The sequence below is a fragment of the Populus alba genome, chromosome 10 (assembly GCF_005239225.2).
Source record: "Populus alba chromosome 10, ASM523922v2, whole genome shotgun sequence".
In the NCBI taxonomy this organism is placed as follows: Eukaryota; Viridiplantae; Streptophyta; class Magnoliopsida; order Malpighiales; family Salicaceae; genus Populus; species Populus alba.
In genome coordinates this window covers 19447446-19473320 of record NC_133293.1, presented here as the reverse complement: position 1 = coordinate 19473320, position 25875 = coordinate 19447446, and the positions used below count along the sequence as shown (strand labels likewise).

Here is a 25875-nt window from a genome sequence, read left to right as displayed (position 1 = left end):
TTTCTTGGTGAGGTCAACGAATCATTTCTCTTGAAATCTTCTATTCCCGTGTCATTAATTCAAATGTAACGGAAGAAACTAGGGAGTAATTCTCAAGAAAAGAAAAGAGAAACTAGGGATTATTGACTGATGGCTATAAGGATTATGAAAAGAAAAGAAAAGATGCACACATACCAATCCATTATACAAGAAGATTTTCCAGTAAGAAACAAAGGGAAAAGACAAACCCAGGAATCCAGTAAAAGTAGTAAAACCAGGTAAAGTATAAAGTGATTCCTTAGCTCTAAGTATTATATTACTCAAGAACGGATTTTTTTACAAGTTTTTTTGGATGGTTATGGGGCACAGGAAAGGAAGAGAAACCGATGAATTATTAATTAATTAAACGACGCGAGTGCATAATAAGACATGGGCGGCTTTTGAATTCGAATTTGGTCGAAAGGAGCTTGGTGAGTGTAGCAGAAGATAGCAGCAGAACTATCTGATATAATAATCTCCATCAGCAAGCCCTCAAGTTAAGAGTAATCAATTCTCTAACAAAGTAGAAAGAGCCATACCTCCCTCGACTCCCCACACATGGGCATGCCTACTATTTTATTCACTTCCATCTGCTTTCCACCATTTGTTTTTGCTCCTGTGATTATACTAATCTGATTCTCTAATTGAATCAGCAGCCTTGTTAATCATTATTATCAAAAGAAAAAGGAAAGGAAGAAGATTAAAGCGTGTGTTTCCGCTAGCTTTCACAGCTGCGGTATAAAATAAAATACTTTTTAGTTAAGATTTTCAAAAATACAAGGTTAAAAAACATATATATGTGTTTAGTTAAAATTACTGCTGTGTTATTGTGAAATGAATTTGTATATATAAAATAAATAATATGTCTCAAAAAAACATATTATTTTATATTTTATAAAATTTAAAACATAATTACAGGTGGGGCTCAGATAATCTTATTGCTCAATACCCCTCAGTTGCGTAGGATCACTAAAATTAGCTCGGCCCCAAAAAATAAGTCTATATTCTGTTTAGTTTAGGCTGTATTTTTTTTTAAAATAAATTTTTTTTTTTGTTTTAAATTATTTCTTTGATGTTTTTTTAATTATTTTAATGAGGTGATATTAAAAATAAATTTTAAAAAATAAAAAATATTAATTTAATATATTTTCAAATAAAAAAAAACTTTAAAAAATAATTACAGCAATATTAAAAATATAACACTGTCTAGATGATGTTCAAGATATCCACTACCGTGCCCTGCAAGGAACCTGAGTCATCACCAGAGTAGTAATGCTTTAGGGCTCGAGCCTAAACTTCGTTTTTCTAATTAAAAAAAATTGGTAAAATAGCCTTGAAATGTTAATCAATATCCTTTGAATTTCATAATTAAATTGGGATTTCAGCAAATTAAGGATAGATTGTTAAAAAGGTAGAGAAGTAAGAGTTACCATTTATAAACTAGGTGGGAGTTACAACATTTCAGATTGTCTCATGAATTATTATTGAGGTTCTCGTTAAAATTATATTTCTCAAGAATTTTGTCAAACAATATACCAAGATTTGACCAATTCTTGAGGTAACGAGCTCCATTATTCTCTTCCTAAAATCAACTTTATTAAAGGAAAATGAAGAGGAGACAAGACCTCCTACTTAATATAATATAATGAAGAGCAAAGTGAATTAATGAGCCACAGAATATATAAATTCAAGGAAAAAGAAATAGAGAAATGGTTCGGTGCTGGACCATTAGAGGACCTTCCATTATATTTTGGATTTTATATTTGGAAGCATACGAAATTCTGGCGATTGTCTACAGTACTGCAGAACTTTTCATGACTTGAGCATCATCATCTCGCTCTTTTAAATGGTGCACTTCCCTTCATCCCCCCCCTCACCATACTCAGCTCCTCACAAGTCACTCCACAGACACAAACATACAACCCTGAGGATTACCTTGAAAAGATCTTCAAGTTGCTAGAAATGGCCATGAACGACCTCATATCATACGACTATGATGATGATGATGATGGCTACATTGATCTGGAAGTAAGCTCATGCTCCAACTTCCCCTCCCACTCCATAAGCTCCCCTCCATTCCCAATAGAGTTCGAGTTCCAAATGTCCACAGTTCCACTAGAAAAGGACACCACAACTTCTCCGGCTGATGAGCTCTTCTACAAAGGCAAGCTCCTTCCCCTTCACCTTCCTCCACGTTTACAAATGGTTGAAAAAATCCTAGAAAAATCCAGCTCTGAATATGATCATAGAAAAGATACATTTGAAGAATGCTTTAGCACCCCACTAATGACAACTGCCACGACACCGACTTCAACCAGTACTCCATTTGAATCCTGCAATATTTCACCTTCCGAGTCTTGTTGTGTCAGTAGAGAATTAAATCCAGAGGAGTATTTCTTTGAGTATTCGAGTGAAATCGGTGGTTTCATGGATGAAAACCCAAAGAAGTCTTGGACCAAGAAGCTTAAGCTGATCAAACAGTCCTCGCTTGGTTCAAAACTGAAGGCATCCCGGGCTTACTTCAAGTCTTTGTTTGGTAAGTCTAGTTGCTCAGATGATTCATGTACAGTGGCTACAAAAGTTGCAGATGAAGTGACAGTTTCAAAAGCCAAAGAATCTTTGAACAAATATGAGAGGCCGTCAAAGAAGACGCCTTTTGGACAAATCCAGAAGGATAAATACCAAACGTCAACTACTGCAATGCAGAACAAACAAAAAATCACTGAGGACGGCAGTGGTCGCCTCCACAGGAGATCATTCTCCATGACCATCAAAAGGTATCCAAAAAACAAGTCTCTATCATCTTCATCATCATCTGACTCGTCATCATCGTCTTCAAGCTCGACTAGTTCAAACGGGGCTCACCGGTTGCCTTTTCTAAAGAGAAGCAGCAGTGCAAAATATGAGATTGAGAACCCAATCCAAGGAGCAATTGCACATTGCAAACAGTCTCAGCAGCTGCTCCATTCGAGGAAGACTGTAAATGAAGCCAATTTATTCTCATTATCAGCTTCCAGGATTTCCATATGTGACGAACAAGAAAGACCAGTTCTTTGCAGAGGCTGATCTTTACCTTTAAAGAAAAAGAAAGAGAGCGTAAATTATAACTTTGTATCCAATGCTTTCCTTTCTCTGGTTTTTTCACATCGATCATATGTCTAGCCTGTGTTTTAACTGCTAGAACAGATCATCCTGCGGTAGCTTATGAAAATGTCTAATAAATGCTTTCTTCCTTGAAGCCAAGGTTTAATGATCACCGATAAATATTGTAACGAGTGCTGTGCTAAGGAATATGATACTTATCAAAAGAATGCCAAAGCTTTTTACTCACCAGAGATATTCAAGAAGCACTCCAGGAACTTGCAATCTTACATGTTCAAATATGCAGTACTTTTGTTGCAATTCATATGCTTTAACAGTTTCAATTAGCCAACTAAACTCAACCTTGGGAAATTAAGACATCAGTAACAGAAATGCAATATTCAGCTTCCAGGCAAATGCCAAAGATTAAAACAAGGCAGAAATCAAAGACATCGTTTTATCTTATAAAGCTTATATTCCCTTCCTATAAAGTATCAAACTGTTTCAAAGAGCATTGCCAGAGGTTTCCCGTTTCAAGGGGAGTTCAATAGAACTTGAGACTTCTGATTTCAATTATAAGGATATTTTCCAAGTTTAGGCTTTAATTACTTGGCTCTTAGCCAACCTAAGAATGATGTGGGCCAGATTTTAACTATCTAGGCGACATATTTAATCTGTTTAATAATTCAGTACAGAGGGAGGAGAAAGGATATCACAAATATCTAGCAGAAACAAACAGATTGCAGTCCGACACGATGGAAAAGGTAAAAAATCATCACATGACAATGTTCCGTGAACAAAATCTCTGTCCTGAAACAATTCAGGAAATTGTCGACATGGTTTTCAACATGGTTCTTGAAGATTAATGTATTCAGCCATTCACCTTTGTTTCATTAAGTTTCAACATGAGAAAGAAAAGAGAATTGATCTTCTCACCATCTCAAGTTTCTCTAATAATTTGACCTTGCTTGTATAGAGGAGTCTCACTTGTCAGCAGCTCTGTAAGCATTCATTTGAAAACAATAAAGCACAGAAAGATGGAAGCTGATGCAGACCAGGCGAAGATAAAACATCATTGTGTCCAAGCCAATGATAGGGTGACAGATCTAAATCATGATTTGGATATAAAACCCCATCTGTCTGCCTCTTAGCAGCAACTAAGAGACACCTACCTGCATTTAAAATGTAAACTAGGAAAAGCGATTCCTGATGGGAAAAAAAGTCGTTGTTTCTTCCAGCAAAATACATAAAAGTTTAACTAGTTGTAGAAAAAGATATCGTAGCCAGTCCCTGTACACGCAGTTTTATATAGGGGGTGTGATCGGGATTGCATCCGTGTCTCACGGATTTCGATAATGTTTGTCACGGTAAAAGTGAATTTTTAAAATATTTTTTTATTTAAAATTATATCAAAATAATATTTTTTTATTTTTTAAAATTAATTTTTAACATCAACTATTCAAAAATTAAAAAAATTGAAACAAACGGTGCTGCAGCTAGAAGTCATTAGCAATTTCTAACAGTAACACTTTTATAACGGTGGCGGTCGAATTCATTAGCAATTTCTAACAAACTTTTATAATACATAGCTTTCTAATAGTTTTGCCAAATATATACAATAATAAAACTTCTAAGTAGGTAAAAGTCATATAAACAATATACCATGGCTGCATAACTACAAAATTTAGTAAAAAAATAATTTTATAAATTATTTATTAAGTAATGTTTGGTTATTGTGTCAAGACATAAAAGTGTTAAAAAGACATAAAAATAAAAATAAATTAAACATATGATTAATTCTATTTTAAAAGTATAAAAATCTACATTAAAATTGAATCAAGATAAATTTATTTTATATTTATATTTATATTTTGTTTATAATTATTTTTTCTATTATAAGACATCAAATATATAATAGCTCCCTGATAAAACGCTCGTGCGTCGAAAATGAACGTGGTTAAGTGATATGTCGGAATTATAAGATGTAAGAATACATCGGTAGAGGAATGGTCCGTATAATGATCGATGACTTCGTTATATAACAACCGTTATTTAAAATAATGCCTATACATGTTCTTATGTCATACCTACTGATTAATAAGTTGAGGAAAGAAATATTATAACCATACGAGAAAGAGGAAATCTTCAGGTGGCTCGTTTCCTTTCTTCTATTTTTTTTTTTTAGTGGGTGTGCTTGACCTTAAGCTAAGTGAACATGTCAGCCAGGATTTTGGCGCTATTAGAGCCATAGAAGGCTTTGGAAAGGCTAGTTCAGGTTTTTCTTCGAGGAAAGTTAAAGGTTGGCTGCCTTACATACCTGCTGGAAACCACTTAAATAAGTTGCTCTATTGTTGCTAAATATTTTTCTATTGCCCCAATAAATATGCAATAAACTAACCTCTGCCGGTTCACATGCATGCCTGTTTGTTTGATCAGAAATTATAAATCAAGGACTTGTAGGCGATCATCCGATGTGAATGCATGCACTCGATCTTTCTATCGCACTATGTCATAATTGCGTGCCTCACTTTCGGAATAGGGTTCATGATTCAGGGTTAAAGTACAAGCTTTCTGGTGAAACCTGATACAGATTCTGAAAGTGTGAAATCGAGAATCAACAGTGGGAAATGTTTGCATTGTTTTTAGTGAAAGAAGACATGATATAGCAGCACAGTTAGAATGGCCTTTTGCCATTGTTCTTGAAGATTATATATATAACCTCAGAGCAACGCAAGAGCACGCTTACGTTTAGTAGCAGACTGCAACTAGAAACTTTACTCCGTAGGGGTGTTTATAATGGCAACATCTTGAAATACATCAACGCAACGGAAAAGGATTGTATTTGAACCTAGTCTGATGCTAATAGTGATCATAGAATACAGGGAAATTCCCTCCTCGTAAGTTCACTGATCAAGCACTCTTCACATCCAGCAGCCTCGAAACAGGAAGCGCAAGGGCTTTAGTTTTGCTCAGTGCTGAGCAGTTTCAATAATCGTCCCTCACTCTTGAACGAGAGATTTTTTTATTTTTATTTTTTATTCGGGAAAACCCACCTCCTATTAAACTTACTTTATGGGTCTAGATGAGAAAATAAAACCCTTGGTTGTTCAGGTTTTTAGAAAAGGTACACGCCTTGGACTTTTAATTTGAAGACCTTGCTATCCAGATTTCAAACTATTTGCCATCACACTACACCTTTAGAGACTCTTGAACGAGAGAATGTCACGCACGGGGAAGAAAATATGAATGGAAGATATGGGGAAGGGAAGAATCCACAATATAATCTTGAAGATGTTCAGAGGATCAGCAACTCAACTGGGAAGGGAGCACCATCAACTATGGATTCTTAATGGCCACCTTCAGAGTCAATAGAGGCTAGAAGCAATCTCCTGGACCATAAAGCAGGAAAAAAGCAGATTAAAATGATCAGAAAAAGGCTGACAACAAGAACCACCACGTTGCACTCATGCAATGTAGCATATCAGCAAGCATTAAAGTGAAGATCCACTACTTGCTGAAAACAAATCAAGAAGTGTGTTTAGACTGCAATCTAACTAAGGCGTGAGTAAGATATCTGATCGATGATCGTTGATCACTATAGAAATGATGCAGCAGCATTTAATTTATTACAAGTTTAACTACTTGATTTCTTGCATGATGATCGTTGATCATTATAAAAAACAAAAAATAAATAAATCATATCAAAGACTGACGCAAAACTAAAATACACGCATGAATAATAATGCTCATCCTACACAAAAATGAATTCCCAATTTGAATGATTTCAAAGGGCAATTTCGTCAATCTGAGAAGTGCACTCGCAATCATAAATCGTAATCCACTTTGAACGCGCCGTTTTATTTATTTTTAGATGTCCGTCTATGTGGGCTTTGTTTCGAGAGAACTGAAATTCTCTCTAACTTTAATGGGCTCAAGCCTCAAGAGTCGATGGAGCAAATTGCCCAAAAGTCTCCCTAAATCTAAAGAGCGATTCCTCAATTGCTACTGCTAATAGGCCCAACAGATAGAGGATGGGGCCTTTTCTTTTGAAAAAACTAAGAATTATCTTAAACTTTGAAGAGTATGCTTGATTTAAAAAAATATTAAGTTGATTTTTTAAAATATTTTTTTTATAATTATAATGTGCTGATATTAAAAATAAAAAAAAAATATTTTAATATATTTTCAAGAAAATAATATTTTTAAAACATACTGCATACTAGATAGTGTTTGTTTATGTGGTTGTTTCTACTTTTGAAGCAAAACAAGTAAATAAACCGTTTGATTAATTATTAAATGTAATTTGATATTTGTGAGACTTAATACAATTTACGTTTAAAACATATGGTAACTGAAAACAACTTTAAGTTGCTTCTCCTTCTTATGTTGTCTCCATTTAAATAGTGAAAAGTGAATTAATTTACTCTTCACTATTCATGTGGACAGTAAAGAACATCTTCATTGTTCATAGCCAGACTAGGTCTGGCCCAAACCTGAATGCATTGAACCGGGTTTGACTTAATAAAATAAAATAAAATCCATTTTTTTTAATTGTGTTTTATTCAAAAAACTAGTGTTTAATATTATTCAATAGCACTACGTAAACTAGAAGGGAATCATATGATGATGTAGCATTTGCATAATTTGATCGCAATCCCAATTTTGTTCCTAGTGATATTTTACCTGATGTTGTTGTACACTCAGGAAACTATGAAAACTGTAGTCCTTATCGGATGAATTTCGTACATGATGGAATTGCAGATAATTTAATGAAACAATAAAAAATATTTTATATAAACTATTATTTATTTCATGATGTAATAAAAATAGTTAAATTTATAATATTTAAATTAAAAACCATCAATATTAATATATATATATATATATATATATATATATATATATATATATTAGTTATTTTATAACTCAATTTGAAAAATATTCTTAACTAAATACATTAAACTATTTTTTGTTCAACCACAATTTTAACCAGACATATATAAATACCAAACCAACCTCAATCAAAAGTGTTTTTTTATAAGAAATTTTTTTAAAAACCACAACTACAAAACAATGAATTTTTTCCCCCATTCCTAATGTAATCTCATCTTTCATAAGATTTAAACCTTTTAACTTCCAGCAAATAAAATAATAAAAATTTTATTGTTTCCAAGTAGTTATTTAAAATGAGAAATAGGACAACAATCCACCATCCCTTGTAAATATTTTGATTGTATAAATTTATATTCTCTTGATAAATATAAGAGATTATCTCTGTTTCTGCTTCGTAATTATACGGTTAAATTACAAGTGAGTTGATGACAGGCTAGGTTGATTAAAATAAGTGAGAACATAATTATCCAATTTAAGGCTTAAATATATAATTAGGCATGAAATATTCTTTGGTGAGATTTTTGGATATGACCAATCACATTATGGATGGTTGGCTAGAGATGCATCATATCCTCCTCCTATTATTTATTCTCATTTCTTTGTACACCAGTCGTCTTCCTGACCCTTTTCACACGGGACATTCACACGTTTATATGTATAGCCGCCGGTGCAGGTTGAGAGAATTCCTGTGTGCTGTGTTTTTTAAAAGCTCGATTTTTTTTAAAAAATATATATATTAAAATAATTATTTTTATTTTAATATTAGTGTGATAAAATCATTGAAAAATATTAAAAAATAATAATAATTTAATATATTTTTTTCGAGATAAACACGATACAAACACAAAAGAAACAGCCTTGTCACTTTCACACATCTACATGTATAGCCGCCGGTCCAGGTTAAGTGCATTCTGGACAACTAGTCTGTTTGCTTCGAAAAAGAGGGGACAAAAAAGAGATACTTTTTCCCTTGTTTTTCTTTTTGTCTATTTCCCTCCATGGATCTTTCATTGCATCAAGGAACAGCTAGAACTACTACGCTGACAAGCAAACATAAGCCCGATTGACATCTCGGAGAATTATCCCACTCCACAGCAACGTTCAATCCACGATAACTTATCCGTTACATGCGATGCGCCATTAAAATAAATATATTGCATTGGACAGTAATTTAATACAAGTCTCACCGTCTCATTTCCCAGTGATAGGAAGCTGGCCGGAAAATACCAGATGAAATGAAACACACAGAAAGGGTCAGTTAACACAAACCATGTACTGAACTTGAAATCTTGTAAGGAGCTTAGTTTTAATTTTACATTCGAGGGCAACAGAAACACCCCATAATCTGCAGACCAGTTGCAGTTATTGTTGTGTTCCAAGCACCATCGAAACTTAGCCTCTCGGATGGAAGATCATATAGGATAATTAGCAGTCCTCAGAGCATTGAAATTGTCCCTGTAAGAATGTCCCCCCACCCTGAAATGTTACAAGGAAGGGTGGCTTCTTCTTTTTTTATTTATGCTGATGCTAGTTGAAGTGCAGCAGCCTTGGAATTTCATTTTTGCAGTCCATGACATCTACAACTTCGGGCTCGTGAAAGAAGTCATCCGCCTGCATGCATCGAAGTAACTGTTGAAAGTACAGCTGCTTTTTATCAAGCATGAGGCTTCTGGTTACTTGCTCTCAACTCCCATATGTTTCTAGTGTACAGTGGCCAAAAGTTTCAGATTTACACGTCAAATGGCAAAAATCCGATCAACTTCTGAATTAGAGAATTCTGAGTTATGTTGCCACGAACTCGAACCACTTCTCCTTGCATGCTTATCCTTTTTCCTCATTGAGCGAATCCTCTTGGACTTCACCACATAATAAGTCATGGTTCCAAGAACTCCAGCCATTATAACACCACCAACAATAGTAATTAACATTGCAGCCCATTCATGTTTACGACCAACCACGATGTAAGAGGAGGCCATAAAAGCCACTGATGTGCACACAGAAGCCAACCACATTAATTTGTTAATCACCCCCACTACTCGCCTCTCTGCTTTTGTCTCGCCCCTGACCAAGGTAATTTGAACCACCACAACAGCCAAGGATGTGAAGAGAGCGATAGCATTAAATATGAAGAAGATTTTGAAAGAAGCATGGGTCACCACCACAGCCGTCCCACTATCCTTATCACCACCAGGTACAGTGAAGATAGCTGCAAAAGCAACGGTCGCAAATAGCACTGCAACCACAGTTACAGAGTTGGTGGCATTGTTGATCCCTTCACGGTGTAACTTTCTAAGCTCTTTTGAAATATTATGGACATTCTTGTTGGTCCTTCTGGTTTGTTCCAGCTGTGTGTGAACATCTTTCTTAATTTGAGTAACAGTTTTCCCCAACTCATCCCTTGGTTGGTTGAGTTCATTAGCTCTAAGAGCACCATAGCGAGAAAGGCACTCCTTTATATCTGATGATTCTTCAGAAAGGGTAAGCTCTTCCGCTACATCAAGGGCAGTTTTGTGATCTCTGGTCAGAGCATTAACATTGGTGTCTGGGAGTGATAACAACTCATTCACTATCTGGAAAAGAAGAATCAAACCTGAGATGTTAGTTAAACCACTAAAAGCTGATTGATTATATTTTATGATTCTTGGTGGGTTTTTAAACAATGAGATGGAAAATAATGAGCACTCCATATGATGCCAGAACGTCAGGAGATGGGGTGTGTGTTATAACATGGTAAGAATAACAACTGTAAAACCCACCAGCATGATGCATGCATTTGTAAAAAACATGATCAAAATTAAAAATAGAAAAAGCATTTTGATACTGAGATATTGCTTCTTGTTTTGGGAGAAAGATTAAAAATTATCACCTCAACTCTCTTTTTCCTTGTTGCTACATGCAATGCTGTATTGCCAAACTTGTCCGGAAGCATCACAATCGCAGCATCTGCATCAAGAAGCAATTTCACCACCTCACAGCTCTGCCCTTTTACAGCCATCTGCAAAGCAGTCTGCCCTTTCTTGTCTGTCCTTCGTGCTAGCTGGGGATCTTTGCTGAGCAATGCTTTTACAATATCTACATGTCCCTGTCGGGCAGCTAAATGCAACGCATTTTTCCCATTAGATCTAGAAATCTCCAACAAGCTACCATCCTTTGACAGCAATTCAATGACTACTGAAGTATGCCCTCTTGTAGCAGCAGATACAAGAGGAGTTGCATTCGATGGGCCATGTGTTTGGCTCAGACTGGGGTCATGATCCAGCAGCACTTGGACAATGGCTGACATAAAAGAATTTTTGTGAGCATGTGTTCCCTAGATTTTTATAAAGCATATTGATAGTGAGAACATAACATGATAGCCTCTACAAGAATTCTTGTGAATTAAGATTTCACTATGCAACTTCTTAAAGAAGCAAGATAAAAATACATTGTCCCCAAGACCAACAATCTTCAATTTAAAAGATGAGACATGACCGACACCAGTCCTAGCAACTCTTTGGGAATAGGTGAAAGGCAGATGATTCATGAAATGGAAGTTTCCAAAAGGATTGTAGAAGCAACCAGGGAATACCAAAACGACATCCTCTACAAAAAACAAACCTGAGAAAGCCAACATCGACACTCGTCATCTTTCTAATTATATTCCTGTTTTCTGTGACTTTAGAAATAAAGGCATTACTGGTAACGCTCATGACTCACAAATTATGTTAGCAGCAGCATCACTAATTGAGCACAGGTGATTCAATTACTAGGACTTCAGCATGTTTGCTTTGTATTTTCTCAAGGCAGTCTAAGGCCGGAAATCTACCTTGTCTACTTTATTGAAGAATCATAATATACCATGAACCTAAAGACTCATAATCATCATAAGCCACAAGTAAAAGAGCCGTTTCTTGAGATATATTAAATTGTTTTGTGGAAAGGTTAATGTAAGTGACTATAGAACTCCAATGCATGAGGGTATCGGAACCATTCAACTATAATCAAGAGATAGTATACTCCCATTAAGCAACATCTCATTAAAAACGATCAAAATCTACAAATTTCTAGGAGCAACAAGAAAAAGCTAAAAGCTGAAGATTATTACCGTGGTGCCCTTGGAAGGCAGCAATATGCAACGAATCATACCCCGACCTATTCTTCCTCGTGAGGCACTCCTTATTCGAATATTGCAGCAATTCCTTAACCACCTCAAGATGACCTTTATCTGCAGCAGTAAACAGCGCAGTCTCCCCCAACTCATTCACTTCATTAACCACTGATGCCCTTATCTCTGCGACCTCAGCATCAAAGTCATCCCCACTCGAAGTTCCCATCATTTTTGAGATATCATTGAGAATCCGCTGCACATCGGCCAAATTGCCGCGCTGCGCTGCCAAGTGGAGCTCGGTATCATTGTGACGACCAGTGACTTGTTTTACATACTTCTTCTTCCCAGCTTGGTCAATTCGTTTGCCCGAATTCGATAAAACTAGAGCTGGGGCAGTTGATGTTGAAGATGGCGATGGTGTTGGTGATGGCTCGGCAAAAGCGTTTTGGTTTAATTGTGGCTGCACTAATCCCTTCTCTAAATCCCTCTCCCTCCCTATAAAAAAATACCCATCAATTAGATAATCACAAAAATCATACAAAATCAAAATAATACTACAAAATTTTGATATACATCAATTAGATTTGTTCTTTTACTCAGCTTTGATTCAAGTGAAAATAGGTAGAAAGAAATATTGTTCTCGAATAAAAATGGAGAAAAACTTTATAGGGGCGGAAGTAAGATACATGATTTACTAGATTCAAGGATCTAAGAATCTATTAGCATTTAGCAACCAATTTTTCTAATTCCATCTTACTTCGAAGCTAAGCAGATTTAGACTTGCTTGGAAAAAAAAATGCATATCAAAAAGCGAAAAAGTAGATTGATCAGAGAGAAATTAAAAGTCTTTTTGGTCTCGAGGGAAAATCACATAAAATCAAAACTTTGTTATGTTTACTTCTGAATTTAGCTGCGAAACATGTCTCTTTTTTCCTACCATCAATAGAAGCGAACTGAGAAAAAAAAAAACAAGAAAGGAGATGAAGAGAACTTGATCTTGGTCATTGGATAGAATCTAGAAACAGAAATTGATGTGTGCATAGATTGATACAGTACCTTCTTCCATAGGTGAAGCCATGGTTAGAACTAGCTGGTGAAGAGGGTCATGCGAAAGAAAGAGAGAAGTTCGAAAGAAACGAGAGAATCGTTGCGTGTGTGAGAGATGGCAATAACAAAAGATTGTCAAATATAACAAGAAAAAGTGTGAAGATGGAAATTTCGTGGAAGGAAGGCAGTCAAATGAGTAAGGACTTTAGGTAGCAAGCAAAGCAGTGGAGGTCAATGTCATTCGCGTTTTGCCAATAATGCGATTCTATTTTTTATTTAGTGTTATTAATGTTTTCTAATTTTTTATATAGAAGGTTGTGATAATATTTAAAAAAATAAAAATATAAATGCATAAAATTAAGTATTTTGAGAGTGTTTTTATATTAATGGCATTTTTATTTCAAGAGTGATTACATCAATTAATATCAGAATCTTATGATTTCTAATATTTATTTTACTTTGTTGTGCGTTATAAAATAATTATGGTTAAAAAAGATTGTATAGTAAAATGTGTTTGTCTAGTAATAAATTAAAAAGTGTAATGTTAAGGAACTAGTTTGTTATTTATGTTTACATTAGTTATATCATTCAAAATCCTATTACTAAAACTAACAACGAAACAACTCATATAAAGATGTCACGTTAAAGATCTATTATGGGATAACTTACATAAAGCTATTAGAAACACATAGTGGGGTGAAAAACACACAAAATGAAGCTCATGATGGAGGGTGATTGTTAGCCAAAGACTAAAATCAAGACAAGTTTTTGCCAACCCGGAAATAACGATGAGGGAGATTTTTTTTAAGAAAAAATAATTTTTTTTATTATTTATTGTGATGCTTTTCTAGTCCCCCCCTATTTGAAGGAATTTGTTTTTAGTTTATTTCTTTTTATTTAGCATTGTTAGGGTTTTTTAGTTTTTTTTTATGTGAAGGGTTGTAATAATTTCTGGACAAGTGAAGACATAAATTAATAAAATTAAGTATTTCTAGAGTCTTAACTTATGGTGTCTTTGATATTTGGAATTTTTGAAATATAACAAACCATTTTATCTTGATTCATGTGTATCTCTTGGGGTTTTTTAGTTTAATCTTTAATTGTTATTAATGATTTATATATATATATATATATATTTATTTATTTATTGACATAAATAATTTTTAATTTATTTAATTATATGAATGCTTAAATTTTTTATTTTTTTTAAATTTTGATGTAAGAAACATGTTGAAAAAATTTGTGTGTGTGTGTGTTTTGGTTGAAAAACAAAATTATCTAAGAGAGCACGGTGAAATAGCTAGAAGTGGGCTGGTTGGACCCTTACAACTGCTTTCCCAATACGAAAACCTTAGCTTTGGAGCCGCAGTAGAGGATCCATTACCAGGTCTTAAACCTCCACGCCACAGGCTCATGACAGATACAATGTCGGCCTTTTAACTTAGATGGGCTCACTACTGCAGCTGATGTGAACTTTGACCTTCTACATGTTGGGCTCGAAATCACAGTTGACTTGGGCCACCAGGCTTTAGATTGCCTCCTCTCGACGTGAGACGGAGAAACACGATATGCTCTTTTACTTTTCTCAACTTTCCGCTCACACTCATCTCACTCCGTTCTTCTCAATCTTCCTTGCTCCATGGAAGAGGATCCGGTCATGTTTATCTGTAATTTGCAATCTTCCTCATTTCACCAAGGAATTACTCCACAAAATGCTACATTAAATCATTATTCTAAGGTTCTGGGAGGGTTCGTAGCTTGAAGTTATAAAATGGTGCAAACAGAACTAGCTGCATGCCTGGCTTCTACCCAGAATCAACAGCCTTTTGCAGTTGCTAAATGGCCTCCACCACTGTTGAAAGACAAACAAGGAAACCTCTCTGGGTTTGTGATGCAAAAGTTGCTACTACTCGGTTACGTTGGGGAAGTGACGAAGGTGGAGGAAGATAAAAGGTTTGTTACCGTTGAAAACCCTAAAGAACAAGAACATTATAAATAAATAAAAAATCTTAAAATATTTAATTTAATTTTTTTGTTTTCTTTTACCAGAAAGCTATTATAGTTATTTATATAGAAAAAAATAAAGAACGCTAATAATAAGAAATAAATCAGGGGAAAATATTCATTTTAAATAAAAAAACTAAAAAAACATTATAATAAAGAATATAACAAAATTAGCTAAAAAAATCTATTTTTCTAGAAATAACCTTCATCAGGATATGCAAAAGAAGCAGCCCTTCGCACCCTCTTTATTGTCCGTACAGTCCAGTCCAGCGTATTTTTTTAGATTGAGAAGAAGATTAGAGATGGTAATGGGCCGAGTATGAAATGGGTACCGTTCCACCGGGCCCAACTAACACCTAATAAAAATGCTCAAAAATATGAATTTTATATACCTTATTAATTCCTCCAATTACCGCTTTACTGCTAATATAGCTTTTGGATATGGGTAGCCTTCCCATTAATTTTTTTAAAAGAAATTGACATGAAGGGACTTTATTCCTCAAACTTTTTGTCACGGGGACTAAAAAGTGAGGATGGTAAATAGAGCTGATAAATTAAAAAGTAAATGAAATTCTATGTTTACCAGATTAAAATACATCCTCAAAACTCTAAAAATCGAATTAAAACAACTCTCAATTTTTTTTAAAAAAAGAAGCCGAGAACTTGTTCATAAGCATCGAGTGTGGATAATTTTTTCCTGACAACAAATACGTTAAATATGCAAGCTCTGGGTGAATAGTAAAGGGTATCACGTTTTGATTCTGGAAACCACGGGTTTGTTTTTGAGTTTCTGTTGGCCGAGGACAGGTTTTGATTCTTGAAACAAGTTTTGTACGTAGTTGATAGCATCGGCCAAGCACAAATCACTATTTCATTACCGAACACCTAAAACTGTAAAATCTCACCTCAGACACGACTTTTGGTCCAGCAACCGGCTCCATAATGGAGGAACTCGAAATTCAACTTAATTAATGGGGGCCTTCACAAGATGAACCCTCCCCTTTAACTAGTGGTAGATATTGCCACTGTATCTTTTGTAAAAGGTGAAAGAAAAGTTTGCTCTGTGCTTAACACGTGGCTCCATGAGTGCAATCATGGCTTCTGTCCTCTCTTTTATTGAAACAGAGACGCAAGCCTCATGCTTCTTCCTTCCGACGTGGGATTTTCGTAACAAAACTTTTCTATATCAAATTAGCTAACATCCCTCCATCCCTCCATCTTGCTTGCTTATGCAACAGAAGTGTACGTATATGGCAATAAAAAAACAAAAAACAAAAAAGTACAAAAGATAATTATTCTTTTTACTTGTGAGTTTCCAATGGGCCTGCCTGCCTGGTAAGCTTAAGTTTCAGTTCGTCATGTGCTGGCATTAAGTATTGGCAGGTTAACAAGACAGTAATGGCTAGCGTTTCTGAAGAAAGAAGAAACTGAATGTGATGATTGTGTTCTTGCACAGGCAAAGGCGCCAGCAAAATATTAGAAGAAAGTGATGAAAACAACAACTGACGAAGGAAAAGAGATGTAACTCAAAACTTTCCCAAAACATTGTGGCCTATCGGAGATCAATTATCACTGCTCAGTCAATTATGGGTGTGCAAGCAGGTGTAATTATATATTGAATTGCAGCTAGTATCTGGAAGCCTTACTGTGCTGCATGCAGTGGGCGTAGACTTTCTTACCCTCTCTAGCCTAAGAGCCTAAGAACTGGATAGACGAGTGTGGCATCTAACATGCGTCCTTTCCTCACTCTATCGCTCTACTTTATCCTTCCCGTCTTTCCTTCTATCCATCGCATCTGACAAATTTATTTTGCATTTAGTCAAGTTTTCGCGTGGGTAGGTGGTTCTATAATGTGAATTCAATGTGTATCAGAGGTATTACTCTCGTAATCAATGCCTTTTGCTTTGAGCAGGTAGCAAGTATTTTCACTTTCCACGACAGAAAATTAAAGGTCGAGAGCTTAACGATGGTCTCTGCCATGCGAATTAAGATCATAGTTATATCATCCTGCTCAAACTCGGATCACATGTCGGCTGGATTAATCTGTCAACTGGTGGGTTAATTTATTATTACTTTGTAATCAATACAACTTGTTTTAATTTGAGCCTTTTTTAAAAAACAAAATAACATCATTTTAATACAGAAATTCTTCTCCCAGATCAACCTCTCGGTTAATAACATCATAGTTTGTGCAGAGTCTTTTTTATAGATCTTATAGTATCTTTAATGACCCTCATGTAGGTTTTTATTGTAGTTTGTATTATGATTTGATTATGTCAACTTTACCTTCTTTAATTTAATTAGGATTTCAACTCTGAATTTAACAAGAAAAAAAAAACTCATTGGACAATACCTAGTTTATTTTACCATTTCAATAAAATATAGCAGGGCTGATATGGTTGACAAGTGATAACTAAGAAAACATAGAAGTTCTGTTTATCAGTATGTAATAACTGACGATAGACATGTGCAATGCAAGCAATGGCGACAGTTCTCAAATATTGCAATGGCTACGGTAGGTCTGTAAAATAAACTGGCTTGCATTTATGATCAATTATTTATTCGTAAATATTCTTCTCTAATGACCAGGTGCTTCTGCATGCTGAGATGAATTGATAGCAAGGCCGATGGCTCCAGTCTTCTAAGGTTGTGAGCATGCAAGGAAAAAAAACATATTTCCATCACCCTGTTCTGTCACATTGCAGTAATTATAAGCTTAGCTTATACACGTGAAAAAAAAAAAACAAGGTCCATGTAGAAATATGAACTACTCTGCCTCTATAAATCTCACAAACAAGCTGGCGAGATTAATAAGTTAGCAAAAAAAAACAGCTGTCTTAATCCCATGATCTAAGCAACATTGATATGAATCTCTATTGTCCAGGTGGATATAACCATGCTCTTATCGAGCTAATGTGAACATAATTAATTTTGCTTTTGTTAAAAACTTGCCCAGTGATCTCATCAACAAGGCCAGAATGATCCATCTAGCATGACAGGAAGTTGAAAGTTCCGACCAAAAGGGAAAGGAAAAACAAAATAAGAAAAGATGGCATAATAGAAATTCAGAGAGAATTTGCAATAAAAAACACCAAGACCATGCAGAAATAACTAGAAATTTGATAATGCCGCACCGAATGTGGGCATCGAGATGCTAAGATACATCAATCTTCCACAGCAACTGCTACAGTTCAGTATTAAAAGAAACAATGGATATTCCGATACTGACTGTTGCTCAAAATCATAAAGAAAAGAAACATAGAAATCATGCCAGGATGGTTCAAAAGAAGGAAAGATCTGGGCAGGACTAGCATCTAGTGAAATCTAACAAAGCTGAGATATTCTTCATTGATCCAACTATACTTTTCGATGAATGGATTGACTGTGGTTTCTGGAGGATATTGGTCTATACTGTCTTTCCAAACGTTGACATCGTCCAGGTCCCTCATTACCTCCCACACGCAGTTGTTGCACTTGAAACCTGCACCGAGACTGATCATTAGTATTTTATTACCTTTCTTAAGCCTCTGCTTGGCCTCCATGTAGGCTAAAACATACCAGAGGCCACCAGCTGATGTATTGCCAAATCGATGAAGTGCCATTCTAGTTGGCTCAAGATCATAATTACTAAGGCCTAAACTTTTCCCAACCTCATCAATAATTGCCCTTCCACCCGGGTGTATACAGAGATGGTCTACTCCAGTCTTCAGATTCAAACCTGCTCCCATTTCTTGAATACTGGTGTTTTTGGTTTTCTTTTCTCGAAGAGATACATAAACATAGCGAATGAGTTCACTTACCGGTAACACTTTAGGTGCTAAGACACGGAGATTCAAAGTAAGAGCCTCAGCAGCAGATTTTTTAAGGCTTTTAGTAAGGAGAAAACCTTTATAGCCAAGGTCATCTACTGTTTGTGTGCAGCATCCGTAGGACTCATCTTTTGAGCCAAGATGCGTACGTACAAGATGTTTCAATCTGAAGATGGCTTGTCGTTTTAAGGCGCTGTTGTTTGTGAAGAGCATCGAGCAACCTCCTGAACGGAACAGACAGTTTGAGAGCATCATGGATTTTTCTTTGCCTTGGTACCAATTTGGACCTATCGATTCTGTACTCACAACAACAGCGAATGCATTCTTGTGTGACTTGAACAAGTGCTGCACAAGATCAATGGATACAACGCTTGCACTGCATCCCATTCCAGAGAGGTTGAAAGTTTTAACGTTTGATCTCATCTTGTAACGATTAACAACGCGAGCTGCTAGAGAAGGTGCAGGAGAGAACAAAGAAACATTGACAACAAGGATGTCAATTTCTGATGGAGAAATTCCTGTTTTGGCAAAGAGCCTGTCGAGTGTGTCAAAGATGAGATCATCCATTTCCGTAATGGAAACTTTGAGAGTTGATGAATCTACCTGGCCTGAGATAATGTTTCTAGGGACATACGTTCCTTCACCAATGCCAGAACTAACCATAGTTTGTAATAGAAACTTGTATTCTTCTATCCCCAGGTTCTTGTTTCTGAAGACGATTTTTGCACTAGTTTCTGTGTCAAGCTTCCTATCATCCGGAGCTTTATAGCACTCGTAAGCCAGCATGTAGCAACAGGATTCTCTTTTCAGGAAAACCAACTTACAAAGGCAGAAAATAATGAGGAAGAGAGTACAGAGTATCATGATTGTCCCTGTTGGAAGGAAGAGAGTAGTAGAAGTTGTGTGTGTGTGTATCAGAAGTGTTGAACTTCTGTCCTTTTATAGTACAATTTGAGGTTGATGCAAGTTCTAGCTAGGCATGTCCATTTGCTTTAGGTGATGCAGTTTTCATCCACCTCCGTGGATTGTTGCTTGCTGTAAATTGAAGTTGTGGATATAGGCCAGAGCCATTGATGGAGGCAAGGCCCACTGAACAGGACTTGCTACGTGTATGGGCTTGAAGTTGAATCCCCGAAACCATTCACCATCTCACATGCCCACAGATTTCTTTTGAAAGTGCAAGATGAATAGGAAGGATTTTACACGCGCATGTAAGCAATCGTTATCTAGACCGGTGGCCTGTGTTATCGCGTGGCAGATCAATTTTTTTTTTTTTTTTTAAGAAATAGAATTCAAGGCAACTAGTATATTCTCAGGAAAAAAAGAAGAAGAAGAAAGAATCGGGTAGCTAACTTGACCTGGGTGATGAACATGTATAATTTTGATAATATAAATGAAAAAAAAAAACTTGAATTTATCCGGGTTAATATACAAAATTTATGACTTGATTATTATACCGGAGTAATCTCATTGTAAGCAAATTAAAATCTCGATTATGCCAAACAATTTAGCATGTAAATAGTGAAATAATAAAAAAATATCTTAGTCAAACTGGGTTAATTTTTTAATCCAACCATGGATATAAAATTGAGATAATTCAATAAAACAAAAGTAAGAGAAAAAGCTTGAGAATCAATTTTCAATAATCAAACATTGAAGAGTGAGATTAAAAAAAATCTCACCAAAAAACCTAAACAAAAGATTGAAGTCAATGTATTAATATTTGAAACTTGTGATCTTGGTTATGAGCTTGGAATTAACCTCATTGAAGGTAAACCAAAAAAAAATAACAAAGTAAAATTATTAATCACAAAACATTAAGGGATGATTTGAAAAAAAAGAATAAAAAAAGGATCCAAAGAGCAATAAAAAAAGAATAAAATTTGATAAAAAAAAATAATCAAAATCAAATGTTGAGCATGGATAGCAATAAGTACTTGTGTATTGATTTTTGATATTCATATCCTACCTGTTATCTGTAGGGTAAAAAATCTAGATATTTATAAACTATCAATAGAATTTTAAATATTTATATGAATACCAATCATCAGATTATATATATATATATATATATATATATATGGATGGGGTGTGTGTATAATGAAATAAACATCAATTAAAAAAATGGTGATTAAATTTGAAATAAAAACTAAATTAAATTTAATTATGAGAAATGAAATTAAAGGAAAAAAACTAACATACAAAAGATAAAAAACAAAATAGATAAAAATCAAATGAGGACTAAATTCAATATAAAAAATAAATAAAATTAAATGATTGGGAAAAAATTGAAAAAAAAAAACTAAAAAAAAAACTAAATAAATAGAAATAAAAATAATGAGGAACACATTGTATAATAAAAGAAATGAAAAGGGGCTTGTGTGCTTTGCCAAATAGAGGAGAGAAAAAAACAAGGGGGAGGAGAAATAAGTCCACCACAGTCATACAATGTATCCTTCGTCGTCATGAGCGCATGAAAATAAAAAGCTCTTAGCGCGCCGCTTTAAATGTTATCCTGAAAAACAGTGTTTGATAGCGGTAATAGCTAACACGCGCCCCTCAAATTACATGGACTCCTCCCCCTATAAGCTTATATATATATATATATATCCCGAAAGACCTAATTGCTCCAAAATCTGATTCACAATTACAAAAAGCCAAAGTGAGATTACAAAAAACACCCTTGAGCTCAACTTCAAGAGAAAACAAAATTACAAGGGTAAATAATTACACCGTTAAAGAAACTAAAAACCATAAACCCTCCTTGCCCTGGGTTATAATTGTTGTTTCTAAAAGGTAAATTAATAATTTCATTGCATAATAAAAATTCAAAGAGACTTATCTACTCCTAAACAGATTTGTAATGCCATCCGCATGCCTCCCAAAACTTAGCTCTCTTTTTATAACTGTAGAGTAAAATCATCAATGTACTATAACAACGTATAATGTATTAAGTATGCACTGTAACAATACATAGTGTATTAAATCTTGCTACATAGTGAAAGGCTGGGCAGACTTTTTTTATTTATTTTAAAATCGTTCTTTATTTATCTCGATCAACATGGAAATTAAATCATCCCATAGCTACAGCAGAAATTTCACAGTAATGTTATAGTTCCGGTATCAAGGATTCAACACGTTTGAATCTCAACGTTCTATACGGAGCAACACGTGTATATCGGCTTGTTGGTGGTGGTGGTGGTGGTGGTGCCGCCGCTTTGCTTGAACCTTGGCTGCGACGCGGGCAATTAAACACCAAAATACCAGGAATAGGACCTACTCTAGATATCTACAAATGTACAGATTTCCAAATATCTTCAACTTTCTATGTTCTGCCGTGAACTTGAGACACTTGAATCCCAAGACTAAAACCAAAACATCGAGATTTCCATTGGCTCGGAGCATTAAAAGCATTGCAGAAGTTTCCAAAATTTTCGAGTACAGAAAACTGGCATGGTGCTATATGTCAACTTGCTGCACGGCCTTCCAGTTTCTGACATGGCCAGTGCCAAGCTGTCAGCCTCTGACAAGAACGGGAAGCTCGAAGCTTGTAATAAAACAAATTTAACAATAAATGGTGTGGGAATCACTGTTCCCACACACAATGTATACTTTTTTTTTTTTTGCATTTTTTCCAACTTTACTCTTTATTTTTTTTTCAAATTTTTTTTTTCAACTTTCCTATTTTTTTTTTTTTATTTATTTTTTTAAATTATTTTTGTTGATTTTACTTTTTAGTGTTTATTTTGTTTTTTTTTTAAATTATCTTTGTCGATTTTTTTTAATATTAAACTGATTAAAAATTTAGCTTTATAATTTTTTTTTAAATATTGTGAATTGCTGTAGTGTTTTTCCATATGATTTTTTTTAAAATTATATTTGTTGATTTTTTTTTAATATTAAGTTGGTTAAGAATTATAATTACACTAAAGCTAAATCATATAAAGAAAGTATTGTAGTTTTTCTCACAAAACATTGTGATTGCTACAATATTTCTCTAAATTGTTTTTTATTTTATTTTATTTTATTAGGGAAAACACTATATTTTTCTTCACAAAACATTATCAATTGCTACAATGTTTTTTCTCATGGGTTTTTTTTCTTTCTAAAATTATATTTGTTGGTTTTTTTAATATTAAGTTGGTAAAAAATTTTTTTGTAATTTTGTTTTCTTTTTATTAATAAAAAAACTAAATCATATGGTGAAAGCAGTGTATCTTTTCTTATAAAATATTATAGATAGCTATAAATTATTTTGTTAGTTTCTAAATTTTTTATTACCAACACAATTTTTTTTATCATGAAATATTTATTCAATTATACCTTTAATTTTTATTATTTATTTAGTATTAATTTATAATTATAATATTATTAAATATATTTATTTTATAAATTCACAGCAGCTCGAGGAGATGTTACCTCGTCTTTATAGTAAATGAGGTTGATCAAGTTGCAATTTCGTGTGAAATAAATGAGCAGGACAGACGTCTCGTACAAACTTTTCAAGCACTTGACCTATACAATGCTTGGCTCTCTAGGGTCTAGAGTGGAAAAAGCTCACCACCACAGAACGACGAATAAACGTGAGCCTGGCTAGACTCTGGACAGTCTAGGTTCGTTGGCTAGTAAAAATTAAATTGTTCCGTGCTCTTTATATGAACAAGATAATGATAATTATATGAGCTTAAGTTGATTGAATTTTATAGGCACATAAACAACATTAACACCCAGGCACACGAGTGTGATTTTACAGGCACGTTATTTAGGACCTCTTCCCTTTGGATGCAATTTTTATTTTCCAACACATCAGTATGAGCGATCATTCGTAATTTTTCAACCTGAGATTAAAGTAATTTTTCATTTCTGATGTTGCTGTAATCGTGCTTCGCAGGCAGCAGACAATGAAAAGGATAATTCTTTTTTTTGATTTACTTGGGTGTCTGAGCCAGCTTGCGCGCACCACGACTAATCCGACGGCTCACTGAACATCCTGCAAACCTAGTAAACATGTAAGATACCGCGGGGATAACAGGCATACACGTTAATGCTTGAACCCAGAATGCAAAAACAAGAAAGCCCTTATCACCACTGGGCTACAAGCCCAATGTAATGAAAAGGATAATTCTTGTTTAATAAGGTGAAGGAGATGTGTTGCAGATCATGGAGCTTAGCCATGATTATTGCTCGGTAAGAATGTGTTTCTTCCATCCAAGTTACTGCTATCCAATATAGACACACTGGAGATTCCCTTATCCTCTAAAAGATGCCTCGATGGCTTGTTTGAAATTATAATTATAATTATTTTTTAAAGTGTTTTTATTTATAAATATATTAAATATTTTTTATTTAAAAAAATATTTTTAATATCAACGCATCAAAATGATCTAAATACATAAAAAATTTATTAATTTAAAAAAAAATAATTTTTTTTTTAAAACATAAAAACAAAGATATTTGACAATCTATTCCTCCACCGACCGTTAAGAGTTAGGAAAAACTTAATGCTCTCGACAGACTTTAACTTGAGGATTTAGGACTCTTTCTGAAAGTCGACGTTCTAGATGGAGCACCACGGGATAGTTTATGCAAGCAGATATACATGGACCTGCCCTGTATTAACCTGACAAGAAGCACGAGCTGTCATTAATCACAATCGTACGCATAGACCTGAAAATGTCTCTAGATTTCTATGTTTTGCCATGAACTAGAGTAGAATTCTCAACTAGATGAATTAAATTCGCTCAACTTCAGTAAGCTTGGACCTAGCTAATCAATTTTAATTTTTTTCTATAAGAATCTTAAGAATAAAATTTAATGTCACGTTTTAATTCCTCTTCTAGAAAGTTTGATTTTAAGAGGGAAAAAAAACAAAGAAGAGATTTTAAGGCTTCTGATATGTTTTTTCTTTTAAGACAGAATAAATAATATTTAGGCTACTAGCTTGTTTCTTAAACAAATTAAAATCAAATTTCTTTACCGGAGAATTAAAATAATTATATAAATCTTAAATTTATTTACTTTTATTTTCAAAATCTAAAACCAAATCTATCAAGAAAAAAAATCAATTACGTTGAGAAATATCGATGTTGATGACATTCATGTCATTTTATTACTCTTGTATGCAAAATATGGAAAGAAGCTTTAAAAAGGTAACAAAAAGATTTAATTTTAAATATATTTTAGTATAAGGTGGTCAAAATTAAAATTAAAGGTACAAGGCTAATTAATTTTTTAAATGAAAGTCATGAAAGATCTCAGCAGTATATTCGAAATAAATGAAATCAAAATACTGAAATTTCTGAACGGCTCAGAGCATCGATAGCATTGCAGAATTTTCCAGATTATTATAATTAATAATTACAGAAAACTGGTATATATTATTATACTTGTTGCACTGCATTCCAGAATCTGAGATGACAAGGGCAAAGCTGTCAAACGATGATAAAAATAGTAAGCTCAGGTAAAGTATTTTTGTTTTTGAATTTTAAAAATATTTAAATTTTTTTTTTTATTAATATATTTTTAAATTATTTTGATGTATTTATATTAAAAATAATTTTTTAAAAATAAAATTATAAAAAATTATTTAAAAAATAATTACAATAACATATCAAACACACTACAAGTATCACACTGACAGCTACCTTACATAAACAGAAAGGACATCAACCATAAATGAGGTTGTTGGTTGATAGGGTTGCAATTTTGTAGTGTTTCGATATATTATCACATTCAAAAAAGTAAAATCTTGTAAAATATTACAGGTGAAAAAATAATTAAAAAATATAACGTAAAGAGTCGTAATTCACAGATGTCATCAATCTGCAGCTCATGTTTCTCATAAAATATCTCCACCATCACCATGAACGACCTTTTAGCTCTCTTTCCATCACCCAAAAACTTTGATTTGCCAAATAATTAGCAACCCATTCATTG

General features: G+C 34.1%; 3 protein-coding genes across 3 annotated transcripts; 1 reads left to right on the top strand and 2 right to left on the bottom strand.

Annotated features, from left to right (window-relative positions):
• Positions 1 to 1695: 1695 nt before the first annotated feature.
• Positions 1696 to 3348, top strand: LOC118059897 (probable membrane-associated kinase regulator 4). The gene has a single exon (XM_035072895.2). The coding sequence runs from the start codon at positions 1981 to 1983 to the stop codon at positions 3082 to 3084; it is 1104 nt and encodes a 367-aa protein (XP_034928786.1). The 5' UTR covers positions 1696 to 1980; the 3' UTR covers positions 3085 to 3348.
• A 5777-nt stretch (positions 3349 to 9125) lies between these two features.
• On the bottom strand, positions 9126 to 13306 carry LOC118059896 (ankyrin repeat-containing protein ITN1). Its single transcript, XM_035072894.2, has 4 exons — positions 13136 to 13306; positions 12077 to 12574; positions 10859 to 11268; positions 9126 to 10562 (listed from the first exon to the last, which is right to left on the bottom strand). The coding sequence occupies exons 1-4, from the start codon at positions 13155 to 13157 to the stop codon at positions 9729 to 9731; spliced, it is 1764 nt and encodes a 587-aa protein (XP_034928785.1). The 5' UTR covers positions 13158 to 13306; the 3' UTR covers positions 9126 to 9728.
• A 4864-nt stretch (positions 13307 to 18170) lies between these two features.
• On the bottom strand, positions 18171 to 20318 carry LOC118059895 (3-ketoacyl-CoA synthase 19). Its single transcript, XM_035072893.2, has one exon. The coding sequence runs from the start codon at positions 19801 to 19803 to the stop codon at positions 18445 to 18447; it is 1359 nt and encodes a 452-aa protein (XP_034928784.1). The 5' UTR covers positions 19804 to 20318; the 3' UTR covers positions 18171 to 18444.
• Between the last annotated feature and the right edge of the window lie 5557 nt (positions 20319 to 25875).

Coding starts and splice junctions, on each gene's coding strand:
- LOC118059895 (XM_035072893.2), bottom strand. CDS start 19,803: ATGATACTCTGTACTCTCTTCCTCATTATTTTCTGCCTTTGTAAGTTG.
- LOC118059897 (XM_035072895.2), top strand. CDS start 1,981: ATGGCCATGAACGACCTCATATCATACGACTATGATGATGATGATGAT.
- LOC118059896 (XM_035072894.2), bottom strand. CDS start 13,157: ATGGCTTCACCTATGGAAGAAG. Junction 11,269..12,076: donor TGCCTTCCAAGGGCACCACG/GTAATAATCTTC, acceptor CTTTTATGTCAG/CCATTGTCCAAGTGCTGCTG. Junction 10,563..10,858: donor CAAGGAAAAAGAGAGTTGAG/GTGATAATTTTT, acceptor CTTCTTTTCCAG/ATAGTGAATGAGTTGTTATC.